Source organism: Chiloscyllium punctatum, chromosome 6 (assembly GCF_047496795.1).
Source record: "Chiloscyllium punctatum isolate Juve2018m chromosome 6, sChiPun1.3, whole genome shotgun sequence".
In the NCBI taxonomy this organism is placed as follows: Eukaryota; Metazoa; Chordata; class Chondrichthyes; order Orectolobiformes; family Hemiscylliidae; genus Chiloscyllium; species Chiloscyllium punctatum.
Genome location: NC_092744.1, coordinates 61208400 through 61223662, shown reverse-complemented (window position 1 = coordinate 61223662; position 15263 = coordinate 61208400). Strand labels below are relative to the sequence as shown.

The window sequence follows — 15263 nt, the reverse complement described above, 5'->3', positions numbered from 1 at the left end:
TAGGCCACAATCAGTCCTGGAGGTCATGTGCAAGTAGTGTGGTGATGACAAATAGGTTAGTCAGGATGCCTTGGAGACGTCAGGATGGGCCAAGTTTTGCTACAATGAGATAAAGGGAGGGACAATGAAAGTGGATGGAAGCACAATTAGCAATAATACATGAGCAGGAGAGGTGGTGAGGTGTTCCCAGTGAGTGAGTAGAAAGCACAGAGGGCAAGAAGGGTTAGCTGCATGAGATGGGTGACAGCTGTTTAATGGTCCTAATGTATGCAACACAAAGAGTTGCAGTCCATGAGCCTCTGTAAGGTATGTATATGTTGCTTTTCAAAGTCAGTTGGCATTGATTAAATAACTCACTGGTAGCACTTTAATAGAATAGAGTTAAGAGTGAGTGGTGACCCTGTAAGTGTGAGGTAGCAGAGACAAGATTGTGGCCCTCACCCTTGTGGAGTGCAAAAAATCGTTATGCCTGCCTTCAATTCTACTGGGTATTCCTTTCCACCTGGGACACAGCATTGACGTGGGCCATTATCTGTATCCACACTGACAGCATGGCCTTCTTAGAGCAGTTGATTGGTAAAAGGACTGTCCTCCTATCCATCACCTGACACCAAGCTACCTGTCCATGGAGTTGGGAGCGTGCTTTCCATTTCTCTGAGTCATATGTTTAGTGATAACAGTCGAGTGCCACAATGTGAGGGCCAGTTTCTGATATGTGGCCATTGAACTGATGCATAGCTAGGCTTTAAGTAGCATGCGGGAGGCCTGAAAGCCAGAAGGTCCCAGGAGTGGTGAGCACCTCCATCTCTCAAACCATGTAAACTCCCTGAGAATGGCACCCATTAGCCTAGCTGTATGGTCAAGGAGGTGAAGAGTGGAAGATCAAACGAGAAAGATTACTCCGAGCCATGGCAGACTGAGCTCCATGTACCCCACGTGGCAAAACATTTTAAAGGCAAATGGGAACATTTTGTCCATTTTTACTTTTGCAAATGTAGCTTTGGAACTTGTGTAGATTAACATGGAGGAAGCAACAATAGTTTTATAACATTCATTTATCATTTTTGATATTAATGCGCCAGGAATGGGTTATTTCATCAATGCCAATTGACTTGCAATAGTAACCTACTCCGATGTTGCCTGACGTCACTGTTAACTAAATGGTTGGTGTTCTCTTTCAACTGCTGTTAATATTTGTAAATAAACACTGGCATATTTTCAAGACAAGTCTTTAAAAAAATCTATTTTCTTTTAAAAAGCAGACTAATTGAAGAGATAGCCAACGACTGTGATGGTGCTGTGTCTATTGCGAAGAATTGAATTGAATTTATTGTCAGGTGTAACGAGGCACAGTGAAAAGCTTTGTCTTACCAGCAATACAGGCAGATCACAGAGTTATGGCAAAAACAAAAACACAGATCAGGCGAATGTTAAGAGTTTGAGTCCATTTAGTAATCTAACAACAGTAGGGTAGAAACTGTTTTGAAACCGGCTGGTGTTTTTGTGTGTGTGTGTGTGTGTGTGTGTGTTTTCAGGATTCTGTACCTTTTCCCTGATGGTAGAGGTTGTAGAAAAACATTGCCAGGGTGCGATAGATCTTTGAGAATGCTGGTGGCCTTTCCTTGACCGCAGGCCTGGCAGATGGATTCTGTAGATGGGAGGTTGGCCTTTATGATTGTCTGGGCTGAGTTTACCACTCTCTGTAACTGTCTTCAATCTCGAATGGTACAGTTGCCATACCAGGTAGTGATGTATCCAGACAGAATGCTCTTGATGGCACACCTATAAAAGTTGGCAAGGGTATTCGCCGTCATGCCAAATTTCCTCAGCTGCCTGAGGAAGAAGAGACTTTGTTGGGCCTTTGTAACCAGTGTGTCCACATGAACAGTCCAAGAAAGCTTGTTGTTGATGACCACTCACAGGAGCTTGACACTCTCCACTCGTTCCACCTCTGTGCCGTTAATGTGTAGGGGGGCATGAGTAACATCCCGCCAAAGTCAAAAATGAATTCCTTGGTTTTGCTGGCATTGAGAGCTAGGTTGTTCTCAGTGCACTATTTTTCCAGGTCTTCCACTGCCCGTCTGTAGTCTGTTTCGTTACCATCTGAAATTTGACCAACTATGGTGGTGTCATCAGCGAACTTGTAAATGGCATTAGTCTAGTATTTGGCGACTCAGTCATGGGTATATAGTGAGTACAGTAGGGGGCTGAGTACGCACTCCTGGGGGCTCCAGTATTGAGTGTTAGTAAGGATGAAATATTGCCCCCAATCATTACTGATTGTGGCCTGTGGGTCAGGAAACTGAGGATCCAATTGCAGACAGTGGGGCTTAGTCTGAGATCACTAAGTTCAGTAATCAGTCTCAAGGGAATAATAGTGTTGAAGGCTGAACTGTAGTCAATGAGTAGGATTCTCAGGTAGCTTTTCTTGGTGTCAAGATGTTCTAAGGAGGAGTGAAGGGCAAGTGAAATGGCATCTGACATGGATCTGTTGGTCCGATAGACAAATTGGAGTCGATTTGACCTATTTAGTCATGTCAAAAATTATTACATTTAACACACTAATAACAGTCAAGTGCTGAATACCTGTCAAAGGGCATTTTATGTTTGCAAGTTGAGGATTACCAGCAACTTTATTATCTTGATCAAGAACAAATAACAGATTAAGATTTATAAAATAAGAGCATCTTATTTCAGTGAACGCATATTAACAGCAATTTATGGATTGAAATGAAAATCACCATTAAACACTTCACAGATTTTCACTGCACCTAAATCTTTTATAATAGATGTCATTCCTTCAACAGGAGTATTCATCAGCATAGTTTATGTACTTACAATTCACTGATAAAGCAAAAGCATTGCTGGCTAATAGTGATAGTATCTGGGAACAATGGTTGCTTGTTCATTCTCACTTTTAATAAGGAAGAGCTATGTTCTGTTGACTTGAAACAATTTACAAAAAACAAAAAACAGTAAAGCACAGGAACAGGGCCTTTGGCCCTCCAAGCCTGCGCCGACTCATTTTGCCCTTCCATATTAAACAGTCTTCACTTACAGAATCTGTATGCCTCAATTCCCTTTCTATTCGTGTATCTTTACAGGTGTTTCTTGAATGCTGCTATTGTGTCATTCCACCACCTCCTCTGGCAGCACGTTCCACCCACTCATTACCCTTTGTGCGAAAAACCTGCCTTTCACACCTCTTTTATACTCCTCCACCCCCCCCCCCCCCCCTCCCCCCAATGAAGGCACACATGCTTAGGCCTTGTTTACTATCTTATCTACATGTGCTGCCACCTTCAGTGATATGTGGACCTGCGCATCCAGATCCCTCTGTATATCAATACTCATAAGAGTTCTGCATTCACTGTATAATTTCCACCTGTATTTGACCCTCCAAAATGCAACACCTCACGTGTCCAGATTAAACACCATTTGCCATGTTTCTGCCCATGCCTCCAACTGACCTATATCCAGCTGTATCCTCTGACACTCCTCCTCACACTCCGAAATTCCACCAAGCTTTGTATCATCTGCAAACATATTAGTTAGACCAGCTACGTTTTTCTCCAAACCATTTAGGTGGATCACGAACAGCAGAGGTCCCAGCACTGATGCCTATGGGAACACCACTAGTCAGAACCCTCCACTCCAAAAGCATCCTTCCATCACTACCCTCTGTCCTCTATGACTAAGCCAGTTCTGTATTCACCTTGCCAGCTCATCCCAAAAACCATGTGACTTCACCTTTTGTACCAGTCTACCATGAGGGACCTTGTCAAAGACTTTACTGAAGTCCACGTAGACAATATCAACCACTTTTCCATCATCAATCCTCTTTGTCATCTCCTCAAAAAGATTTGATCATGTTAGTGAGGCACGAACTTGCCCGCACAGAACCATGTTGTCTGTCACTAATCAGTCCATTTGCTTCTAAATGTGTATGGATCGTGTCCCTGAGAATCTTTTCCAATAATTTCCCTACCACCAATGTGAGGCTCACAGGCCTGTAATTTCCAGGATTATCCCTGCTACCTTTCCTAAACAATGGGACATTGACTATTTTCCAGCTCTCTGGGACCTCACCTATGGCCAAAGAGAATAGAAAGATGTATGTCAATGCTCCAGCTATTAGTTGCCTTATCTCCCTCAATATTCTGGGATAGAATATTGAGGACTCAGGGGCTTACTTTTTTAAGACATACAACACCTCTTCCTTTTTAATGGCAACTCGGTTTAGACATTCAACACTCTCTTCCCTGAAATCTTCCTCCACCAATTTCTTCCCTTTGATAAATACCAACACAAAGTATTTATTGAGAACATCACCTACTTCTTATGGCTCCACACATAGATTCGCTTTTTTGTCCTTGAGTGGGCCAAACCTTTTCCTGGCTGCCCTCCATATGGATAAAAAGCCCATCCTCCTAGACTTTACGTATGCTTCCTTTCTCTTTTTGACCAAGGTCATAACATCCTAGTCATCCAAAGGTCATATAACATTCCAATCCTTCATTCTTGCAGGAATGTGCCGCTCCTGAACTCTTAACAACTGCCATTTGAATTACTCTCACATGTCCGATGTGGATTTACCATCAAACAGCCACCTCCAATCACCAGCCTAATTTGTTATAGTATGCCTTTCCCCAAATTAACACTTTCACCTGAGAACTGCTGTCATCCCTATCCATAAGGATTTTAAAACTCTCAGTATTATGGTCACTACTCCCGAAATGCTCTCTCACTGAACCTTCATTCACCTGGCAGGGCTCATTTCCCAAAATCAGGTCCAGTATAACCCCTTTCCTGGTTGGACTGTTTCCATCCTGTGTCAATTTGCTAATAATGATGTTGCTGTCCAGTATTTAATCTCTAGTAGTTAATCATTTTATTCTATGATCATACAGAATCATTCATCAACCAGTGAGTTTGTAAAGTATTTATTTAACACTGAATAAGAAAATTTAATGCCTTGAAAATGGATAAGTCGGAACAAGAATCAACTCTTAATCCTTAGAGAATGCAATAAACAGTTGATGAAAGGACATAATGGAAATTCATGCAGATAATCTTAATATGTTGTTCTGCTTTTATTTAATGACTTAAGGTTCTTTAAATGCCAAAAGAACTTATAGCACTATTTTGATGTTGTTTAATAGTTCTAAAAGAAATGGAGACAGCCAGTATCTATTGCTCATCACACAGAATGTTAAGTGGGAACTTGCGTTCAAATTGCATAGATCAAATTCTTGAGGATTTAAATGAGACTGGAAGATTCACCTAGCTTTGTCCAGAGGAGGGGTTTCCAGAGTTTCCAGAGTAACCCTTACAATGAAGTCTCAGTCTCAGTTTGAGGATTAGACACTATCCAGTTGGAAAGGGAGAAATGAAGCAAGCCACCATTTGCTGAGAATAGATTTGGACTGTTTCCTGGACAATGAAGTGTTATTTCAAAGACTGAGTAAAGTATAACTGTGCAGAGGATGTTTCAATCATTTAAATGTCATGTGGGGAAAACTTTCTGCAGTTTAGAGTTCACATTACCTACTGAAATAATTTTAGTCAATATAATCAAAGCAGAAAGTGCTGGAGAAAGTCAACATGTCTGGCAGTATCTATGGAGAAAGAAATAAACAAGGTTAACAATATGTTGGTCTCAAAATATGAACTCAATGTCTGGCTCCAGAGATGTTGCCAGATCTGTTGGGTTCTCTCGCACTTTCTGCTTTCAATTCAGGTTTCCTCATTTTTATTTTAGTGATTAGTCATTGTTAGTTTTAGTTTATTTGTACAGGTAAAAAAAGACTTAAAACTTGAAATCTTGGTCAAGTGGACCTTCCAATCTGTCACTGGAGATTAAAATATATTTCTAAATGATATTTATGGTGTTTATAATACATCTTCCACAGCCTTATCTGCATGATTGCCCTTGCTCTACGCTTATCCTGAGTGCAGGACTGGATATATCAATGAAAAACAATGAACCTCACAGCTAGTGCTTCATGGGCAGTTATTTGGAAAATTTCTACATTGTGAGATGAGTTGATTTAGGATGCTCTAGGTTTAGTAACATCTCAACACTGTGATAAAAAGTAGGTACATAAATGTAGGTATAAGCATGTATTAGGAATTTTAACAGGTATTGGAAATTTCTAGACCTAATAGCGTCCCTGTAAAATTTCCGACTGGTTGCAATTAGAGGAAAAGCCACCCAAGTTTTTTTTGTTCCTTCCTGGCACACTTACTGGTGGGTCTGTAAAATTCTGTCCACCATTATAATATAGGAAGTGCAGCTGCCAATTTGCACAAAGTAAGCTTCCACAAACAGCAATGAAATGAATTACTAGGTCATCTATTTTAAGAACTGGTTCAGATTTGTATGTTGGCCAAAGGCGCTCCTAGAATAATGCCTTGTGATTGTTTACATCTATTGGAAAATAGGCTTGAGTGAGGTAGGATGTCTTTCTAATTGAAATGCGTCACATACTTCTTCACTAATACTTACTAAACACTCACTCACTAATGTACAGAACTGTTGTCTTACATTATTGTTGATTACAGAGTGGAAAAATTAATGATTTGAAAAAGGAGCAGAACAAGGGAGAGGACAGTCTTACAGAATCCCGGTTGATGGAAAACACCAAGAGATGAGCCATATCATGTGCCATTCGCATACTCACAATTATTGTTACAAGGTGTCTACTACTACCCTTGTTTCATAAATGGAATGGTTTCGACATTGCACATGAAATTGGAGTGTGGTAAGTTTTGTTCAAATTTCCACTACAACATTTTTGCCGGATGAAAAACAAAATATTCTAATGATCTGTGTAATTGGCAAATTAAACAACATAATCATTTTTTTCTCTGTATTAAAACTATTCATTGATGTTTAAGAGTGATAACCGGAGGAGTTCGATTAACATGCTGAAAGTGGATTTATCACACTTTTAGTTGGATGTCCTTTTCACTCTCTGTGAGTAACCTAATTTTAAATAACTGAGAATAATGTTATAAAAAGATGTAATGAAATATTTACTAGTCAGTTTCATTGTAAATTAAATATTTTGTGGTATCTAAAAACATTCAAAATGTTCCTACTAATGCCTGTGCACCTACGAAAATGGGCTCAGTTTGAAGAATTTATTTGTTAGATCATTATAGGTTGTGTTAGTTGAACTAATCATTCTTGTCATTTTATTCTGGGGATATTGCCAGTTGTGTAGGTGGGGCTGGAGTTCAGCAAAGTGATTTTAAAGCCATGCTCAAGGTGAAGAAAGCACGATTTACTTCGATTGCAACTTACATTTGGACATTTGCAATTGTTTGCAGTTGTTTGGCTGGTTTTGCTGCTAAAACATAGTGCACACTAACTGAATCTCTAGCTCAACGTGTTTCATATCTACAGTTTCATTACCTTGAATGTAAATAGCTTTTTGCTGTTTGGTAATTCCCAGTATGTGCCAGGGATCCATTGATCCATTGGGGAAAACTATCCGACTCCCTTTGATGTTTGTGCCTCCATAGTTTTCATTGGTGTGCTCCACAGCATCAGCAACTACAGAGTTATTAAATGCTGGGCCAAATAAATCTACACATTGCTGAAGTTTGTACCTGTAATAAAAGAGAGAACAAGCTAACATGCATTTGCAAAACTGTATTAAATCAAACAATCAATAATAACAATTTTTTACGACTTTTATTTCTTTCACTTTGTAACGTGTGTGCATATTTAGGAGGTGAACTATGCCAGATATCACTTTGGCAAAGGCATTACCATATGTGCAGGAGTAACCACTGCAGCTATGCTAGCAGAGTTTGACTTCAATCATTTACCGACAGTTTTGCCATTGTGGATCGCACCACAGTACTGTTCTTAAACACACAAAGCTGACCTTGCATTCAACAGAAGGAAGGGATCTATGATCCTACATGCCCTCAAACCAAGCAGTAATCTTTAATGGAATTATCAAGTATTTAAAGATTTGTTGCTGGTCGGTTTATACTGGCCGTTGTTGCGATTGTGAAAAGCATTGTATGATTCTTACAATTCTTTAAAGTTGTTCAATTCTACAGGGGAGTGCAGTGGAATGTACTGAAAATTTTTGGCTTCACTTCAAGGAACATGAACAAATCATTTACTCCCCCAGAAATGGGTGTAGTTGCGATTTTTTAAAATTACAAATTGACAAAAAAAGTAAACAGAAGTGCACAGAGCAGGATAAACTGCTGGGAGAGAGGAGTGATTCCCTAGCTAGAGGTCATATTTGTACAGAACGTTCCGGGAACATTGATCTTACTGTGAACTCAGCAAGGAACACTGAGTCAGATATTTTTGCTACATCAAGGATTCCTCAACAGGAAAGTTGCTGCCTGATGCAATCACAGCTATGTCCACACAGCAAGGCAAGATGGCATTACTAGCTTCTAGGTAGGAACTAAGGTATGAGCTTTTAGACATCAGGCCCCTTTCAGGCTGCAGCAGGCAATATTTGCAACATCTATGATTTTGCTGACCACAGACACATAAGGCTCTGTATTCCAAAACAGCTGACAACACTCACTTTCTCTTGCCACAGAGTAGCAAATAGAGAGAGCTTGTAGCTTGCCATACTGGACAGCATCTCCATAAAGTGGAGTTCCATTGACTGCATGTACATCACTTTGTGGGCACTCCATGTCAACATCAAATGCACCATAACAGAATGGGATTCCTCTCCCTGGATGTCCAACTGATGTGTGACCATACATAGAGAATCATGCAGGACAATGCCTGAGATTGTGGCGCTGGTCATAGTGCCTTCATTCTGCAACAGACCACTATGTCAACTGCATTTGAGTCACCATGACAAATGGGTCATCAGGGTAGGATTGCTTGAATTGAACTCCTAGCGAGCTGCTCCCAATTCATTCCCCCGGAGAGCCTCCTGGCTACCAGTGTAAAGGTGATGTTTTCCTTCCATTCCAGCTCCTGCACTTCGGCCTCTGGATCTGCACCAAAGACCCAGGACCCTATAACTTCATTGGTGGCCTTATTCTTTCTATAAAATATGTTTGGATACAATTTCATCAGCTGCTGTGGCCAGAATACATCTCCCTATTAAGAAGTGACAGCTGACTTGAAGTAGTTCAGCTGAGCCTCATGTTAGCCAGACAGTAATCTGGGTCCCCTGCTGAGCTGCAGCCACCTACCAACAGGTTTAGCAGTAGACCGCATGCCACAGTTATCAAGCTGTGAGCTCCCAGGCATATCAATTAGCCCACTGTGCTCAATACTGTACATTGTGGCGGCAATGCTTATTCTTTCTGACATCAATAAGCTGAAGAGGGATTCGAAACGGATGAATTGCATTTATGTAGTGCCTTTCATAATCTCAGGCTGTCTCAATGTGCTTTACAGTCAAGGATGTGCTTTTGAGTAGTATCACTAATGCAATTTCAGAACGGGTCAGCAATTTGTGCAGAGAAAATTCCTACTAACAGCAGTGAGATAAATGACCAAATCTGTTTTAGTCATGCGGGTTGAGGTATGGATATTGATGTGAACTGATATTTATTGCTTTTAATCAGAGATATAGAAAGGCCATTAAAGATATATATTTGCCAACTGTCCACTTCTGTAGTAATCCATTCACTCTGACATGTAAATGTATCACCGCTCTTTCATTGTCACTGGGTCAATATCCTGGAATTCCTTCCTATATGTCATTGTGGGTTTACCTACAGCACATGCACTACACCAACTCAAGAAGGCAGCTCACCATCACGTTCTCAAGGGTGATTAGAGACTTGCAATAATGCTGGCCAGCCAGTGATGTCCAGATGCTCCAAATGAATTTCAAGAAATGACAAGAGACTAAACCATTACTTCATTGCTACACAAGTACATAGAAAACTTTGTTCTTCGATTCTCTTGTGGCTGTCTCCAACCATTTGCCAGTAGTTTCAGCCAGTAATAATTTTTATCATAAAATGTAATTCAAATGAAAGATACCTTTGTGCATTGTGCTTGAAAAATAGACTTCCTATAGCAGATGCCACTGGTGTTTCCTTGCATTCAACACCAGATTGCATGATAATTCTTGCTCCATGATTTCCTCATGGGAGGTGGCTGTGCATATATTGATTAAATACTGAATGAGCTACAGATATTGTAAATCAGAAACAAAAACAGAGGTTGCTAGAAAAGCTCATCAGGTCCGGCAGCATCTGTGAAGAGAAACCAGAGTTAATGTTTCGGGTCCAGTGACCCTTCCTTAGAACTTCACCAGACTGGAAACGTTAACTTTGATTTCTCATCACAGATACTGCCAGACCTATTGAGCTTTTCCAGTAACTTATGTTTTTGTTCCTGATGCATATATTGATGTTGGCTCATTCAGACACTCTGTTATGCTTTAAAATCCATTTGCGAAGAAGCATGTGACTCCCCATTGTAACATTGATGTTAGAACAACATTTGTTTTGAAAGCCAGCCCACTAAGATGTGTGCCCATATGAACGTGTATTCATGCTGCATCACTGCTCGGCACTAGCTGGCCCATCATTAACCAGTGCCACTGTTACCTTTTCTTTACACTGTTGGTACCTCACACACACACTTCTTTGTCATTAATGTCTAAATTTTCCAAAGTGTGTATAATTGTGCTGATGCTTGTTCCAAGTAATGGTGAAGATGGTGGTTTGTACACTGAACTGTAGTGCTTTTCAGGCATAGTTCATAATGCTTGGTCTGTGAAGGGAACAGATGCTGCCCTTACATAAACACACATCTATTCAAATACTACAATGTGCCAACTCAGCTGAACACTGATTCATCATATCTACGGCTATATTAATTCAATATGGTGTGCAAGTAACAGAGCTTATCTATAATACGACACAAAAAAACAAAGTGTTGCTTCTCTCCTAATTTCTGCAGCCACGTACCTTCCAAATTCCTCATTCAAGATATTGCAATCGTCATTTTCTCATATGGAGTGATTTTCTGAAATTCTCAAGGTCTGACACATGATACATGTTGTTCCCAGCTTCTATATGCTAATATTGTTTTTAAATGAAAGAGCAAGGAGAATTAGGTTTGTCTGATTTATAGAATCAGAAAGTGTAGCACTGGAAAAGCACAACAGGTCAGGCAGCATCTGAGGAGGAGAGTCAACGTTTCAGGCATAAGCCCTCCAGCAGGCTCCTCAGATGCTGCCTGACCTGCTGTGCTTTTCCAGTGCCACACGTTTTGACTCCGATCTCCAGCATCTGCAGTCCTTACTTTGTCCTGATCTACAGAATCCCCTGCCTATTTTTTTACTGTGGCATGTACGATACCATCGTCATCTTAATTGCTACATTCTTGATGACACTTCTTTGAGTATAATGTTTTGGGTATTCATAATTAATGGCTGTAAATTTCCTTTGCCTTTTCAGTGATATTTATGCTTTACGTTTGAGCTCTTTGTTAAGTAATTGTTCCTTGGACCATAAGGAGATGATGCTGACACAGTTCCTTCATCATTGGCGACAATGACAGCGGTATATGCAATCCACAGAAAGCACTGCAACAACTCAGCAAGGCTTCATGGACAAAACCTTCAAGACCCATGGCCACTACCCTCTAGAATTGTGCAAATGCATGGGAACTCCACCACCTGCAAGTTCACTTCAATGCCACTCACTATCCTGACTTGGAACTACATCAGAATCTTCCACTTTCACCGGGTCCTGGAATCTTAGGACTCCCTCCTTAATAGTACTTCAGGTGTAACAACACCAGTGGGTTGCAGTGATTTATGAAGGCAGCTTCTCTAGACAATTAGGGAGGGGTAATAAATGTTGCCTGAGCCAGTGATGTCCACGGTCCTTGAATAAATAAAACAACATTGTCATAGGTTGCAGTGTCTCTGCTTGGTTGAAGACACGCATTCCTTAATAAAACGATGCTTGTTCCATTCCTTTAATATGCATATGACTACTTGTACAACATCACTTACTTGTAGAGTGAATCAATTGTTTCACATTTACAGTTTGGTTATTTCTACAGTTGTGCCATCCAACTGACATGTTTTTGACAGTGATAACTGTTAATTTTCTTCAGAAATGTGAAGATCATTATTGCTGATACAGTATGATTTGCTCCTACATTTTTTTAAAATTTGTCATAGTCAAAGTCAGGTTTTACACATGGTTCTTACATTGTCACATTTTAAATGTACATTAGCTCAGAATTATTGTGAGTTCATGTTCCTCATTAGGCAAGAGGTTATCAAAAGAAACAACTCTAAGCAATAAGTAACCTAGAAATCTATTTACCTGAGAGGAAAGCCAGAAAAAGGCTGCAGTGGTGATTCAGTTGACTGATAATAGCCAAATTCTGTACAGGACTGATAGGCCCACTGCCTGCCTGGAATGGGAAAAATGCAATTGGAATGTACAAATAGATAAAAGTACATTTGTCTATAATTCTCCTGTGGTTTAGTCAGTAAATACACAAACTAGTGGTAATACTAAACCAGATAGCTCAGGTTTGACTCTGTGGTAAGCCAACTGGAACAGCAGTTTAAGTGATATATTTAAAAGCAAAGTAATGTGGATGGTGGAAATCTGAACCAAACATAGAGTCATAGAAGCTTACAGATGTACAGCACGGAAACAGACCCTTCAGTCCAACTCGTCCATGTTGACCAGATATGCTAAATTAATCTTGTCCCATTTTCCAGCATTTGGGCCATGGCCCTCCAAACCCTTCCTATTCATATACCTATCCAGATGCTTTATAAATGGTGTAATTGTACCAGCCTCCACCTATTCAACCTCTCCTTATAGCTCAAACCCTCCAACCCTGGCAACATCTTTCTAAATCTTTTCTGAATCCTTTCAAGTTTAACAATAGCCTTCCTATATCAAGGAGACTAGAATTGACCATAATGTTCCAGAAGTGGCCTAACCAGTGTCTTGTACAGCCGTAATATGATTCCGACTCCTATACTCAATGCACTGAGCGACAAAGGCAAGCGTACCAAACGCCTTGTTCACTACCTGCGACTCTGCTTTCGAGGAACTATGAAACTGTACTCCAGAAGAAAACTCAGTAGGTCTGGCAGCTTCTATTGAAAAAGATACAGAGTTAATGTTTTGAATCCATTATGACTCTTCTTCAGAAGATGAACAAGAGTCATACCGGACTTCTCTGTTTCTCTCTGCACAACTCTTGCTAGACCTAAATTTCTCCAGCATTATCTGTGTCTTGTTCAAAGGCTACAATTGATTGCAGTATCATTCTGGTAGCAGAAGGGGAAAAATGGTTCCAGCGTCTGACCAGAATCCTCCTAGAAACACACAGCTGTCAACATTTTTGTAAAGATGTACTATTAATCCCAAAGTTGAACAGCCTGCCTATGTAAACTGTCTAGACTTGCATGCATAGAGTAATCATGCAGGGATCTAATGGCCAGTGAACTAAATTCAGGGTGAATATCACCTTCAGGAAAGGAAGTGAGTAAGTTTTAGGGTCAAAAGAAGGAAAGGAAAAACAGGCTCCATTTGCAGTGTAGGTATGTTCTAGCTCCACACTCTGAAATTTTCAAAGACTTTGTCATATTGACATATATACGTGAATGTGAGTGTGAAAATGTAGGCTTTTTAAACGCAAGGTGCCTGGCTACATTTCAGACACACCCAACAATGCATCAATTCTGAAAAACTAGCACAATTTAAATCATGCAAATTCTTAAACTGGTCAGATACTCCTGTTTAAAATACATTTAAAAATTAATCATGTAACTCAGGAATTGTTTGCTTTAACAGAATGATATAAAATATAGTTTGAAAATTAATTAAACACTGCACTGCTGGTGTTATGTTTGTGCTGTCAACTAGATGGGGACTGGCCTTTCAAAAGCCAAATGAGAAGAGGGGTTTTAGTTTAAAATATTGTTTCTAAAAATCCGAAAGTCGTTTATTACTTTAAATTGATCATATAGAAAAGGCTCTTCTAATTGTTTCAAATAAATAACAAGAACTGATGGTATAATTTGAAAGAGATCCATGACTATTAATTTGCATTCAATGGGAAATAAATATTCAATAGGAATAGTTTTTAATCTGGTGTGCTTCCGTTTTGAGCAATGCATTCCCTAACATCTCCTGTGCCACATAACCGACATTTAAATTTAAAATGCCACAATGCATTTCCACTCACAGTAATTCACATTTAAAAATAAACTTCCAGATTCCACTTCACAAACACAATCAAAATGGTAATCTTGATGTATTTCATTAAAATCAAATCAAATATTTCAAGGCATAAACAAAAATGGTTGATGAAAAAGATCAAACACCGGTAGATCGGATAATGAAGAAGGTATTTGGAATGCTTTCCTTTATGGGAGTTGGGAGTCATGTTGCCGCTATACAAGACATTGGTTCGGCCACTTTTGGAATATTGCATGGAATTCTGGTCTCCCTCCTCTTAGAAGGATGTTGTGAAATTTGAAAGAGTTCAGGAAAGATTTACAAGGATGTTGCCAGGGTTTGAGGATTTGAGCTATAGAGAGAGGCTGAATAGGCTAGAGCAATTTTCCCTGAAGTGTCAGAGGCTGAGGGGTGACCTTATAGAGGTTTATAAAATCATGAGGGGCTTGGATAGGATAAAAAAACAAGATCTTTTCTCTGGGTGGGAGAGTCCAGAACTAGAAGGCATAGATTTAGAGTGAGAGGGGAAAAGTTTAAAAGGGACCTAAGGAGCAACTTTTTCACGCAGACCATGGTGCATGTATGGAATGAGCTACCAGAAGAAGTGGTGGAGGCTGGTACAATTACAACATTTAAATGGTCTATGAACAGGAAGGGTTTAGAGGGATATGGGCTAAGTGCTAGCAAATGGAACTAGATTTGGTTAGGATATCTGGTTAACATGGACGAGTTGGATCAAAGGGTCTGTTTCTGTGCTGTACATCTCTATACTCTATTTATGAATTATCAGGCTTGATACTTTAAACAATATTCTACAATCATCCAGTAAATCGTTGAAGCAATGCTGTTTCATACAGTTACATAATATGTAGTGTTAAATGTGATCACTGTATGCACCAGCTGGCTACTGTAATTTTAGCGCCAGATATGTAGATTTCATTCTCTTCTCAACTAGTACTGTTACTTTGCTGTCAATAACATTTGTCCTGTTTCGGTGTCTATTGAGCTTGTTGTTGTTGATGAGATGACAAACAACAAAATGTGTTCCTGATGAGTGTAATGTGATCAGTTGAAGT

At 39.8% G+C, this 15263-nt stretch overlaps 1 protein-coding gene and 1 long non-coding RNA gene across 4 annotated transcripts in view; one reads left to right on the top strand and one right to left on the bottom strand.

Annotated features, from left to right (window-relative positions):
- The window catches only part of LOC140479008 (uncharacterized), a 30593-nt gene extending 23166 nt beyond the window's left edge, over window positions 1-7427 (top strand). For all 3 annotated transcript variants that reach the window (XR_011960919.1, XR_011960917.1, XR_011960918.1), the window contains one exon: window positions 6565-7427. This is a non-coding gene — a long non-coding RNA (uncharacterized lncRNA). The remainder of the gene's footprint in view (window positions 1-6564) is intronic.
- The window catches only part of prss59 (serine protease 59, putative), a 51879-nt gene that overhangs the window by 2732 nt on the left and 33884 nt on the right, over window positions 1-15263 (bottom strand). The window contains exons 7-8 of the mRNA XM_072572763.1: window positions 12307-12397; window positions 7421-7617 (exon numbers count right to left, since the gene is read on the bottom strand). Coding sequence (XP_072428864.1) covers window positions 7421-7617; window positions 12307-12397 — 288 coding nt within the window. The remainder of the gene's footprint in view (window positions 1-7420; window positions 7618-12306; window positions 12398-15263) is intronic.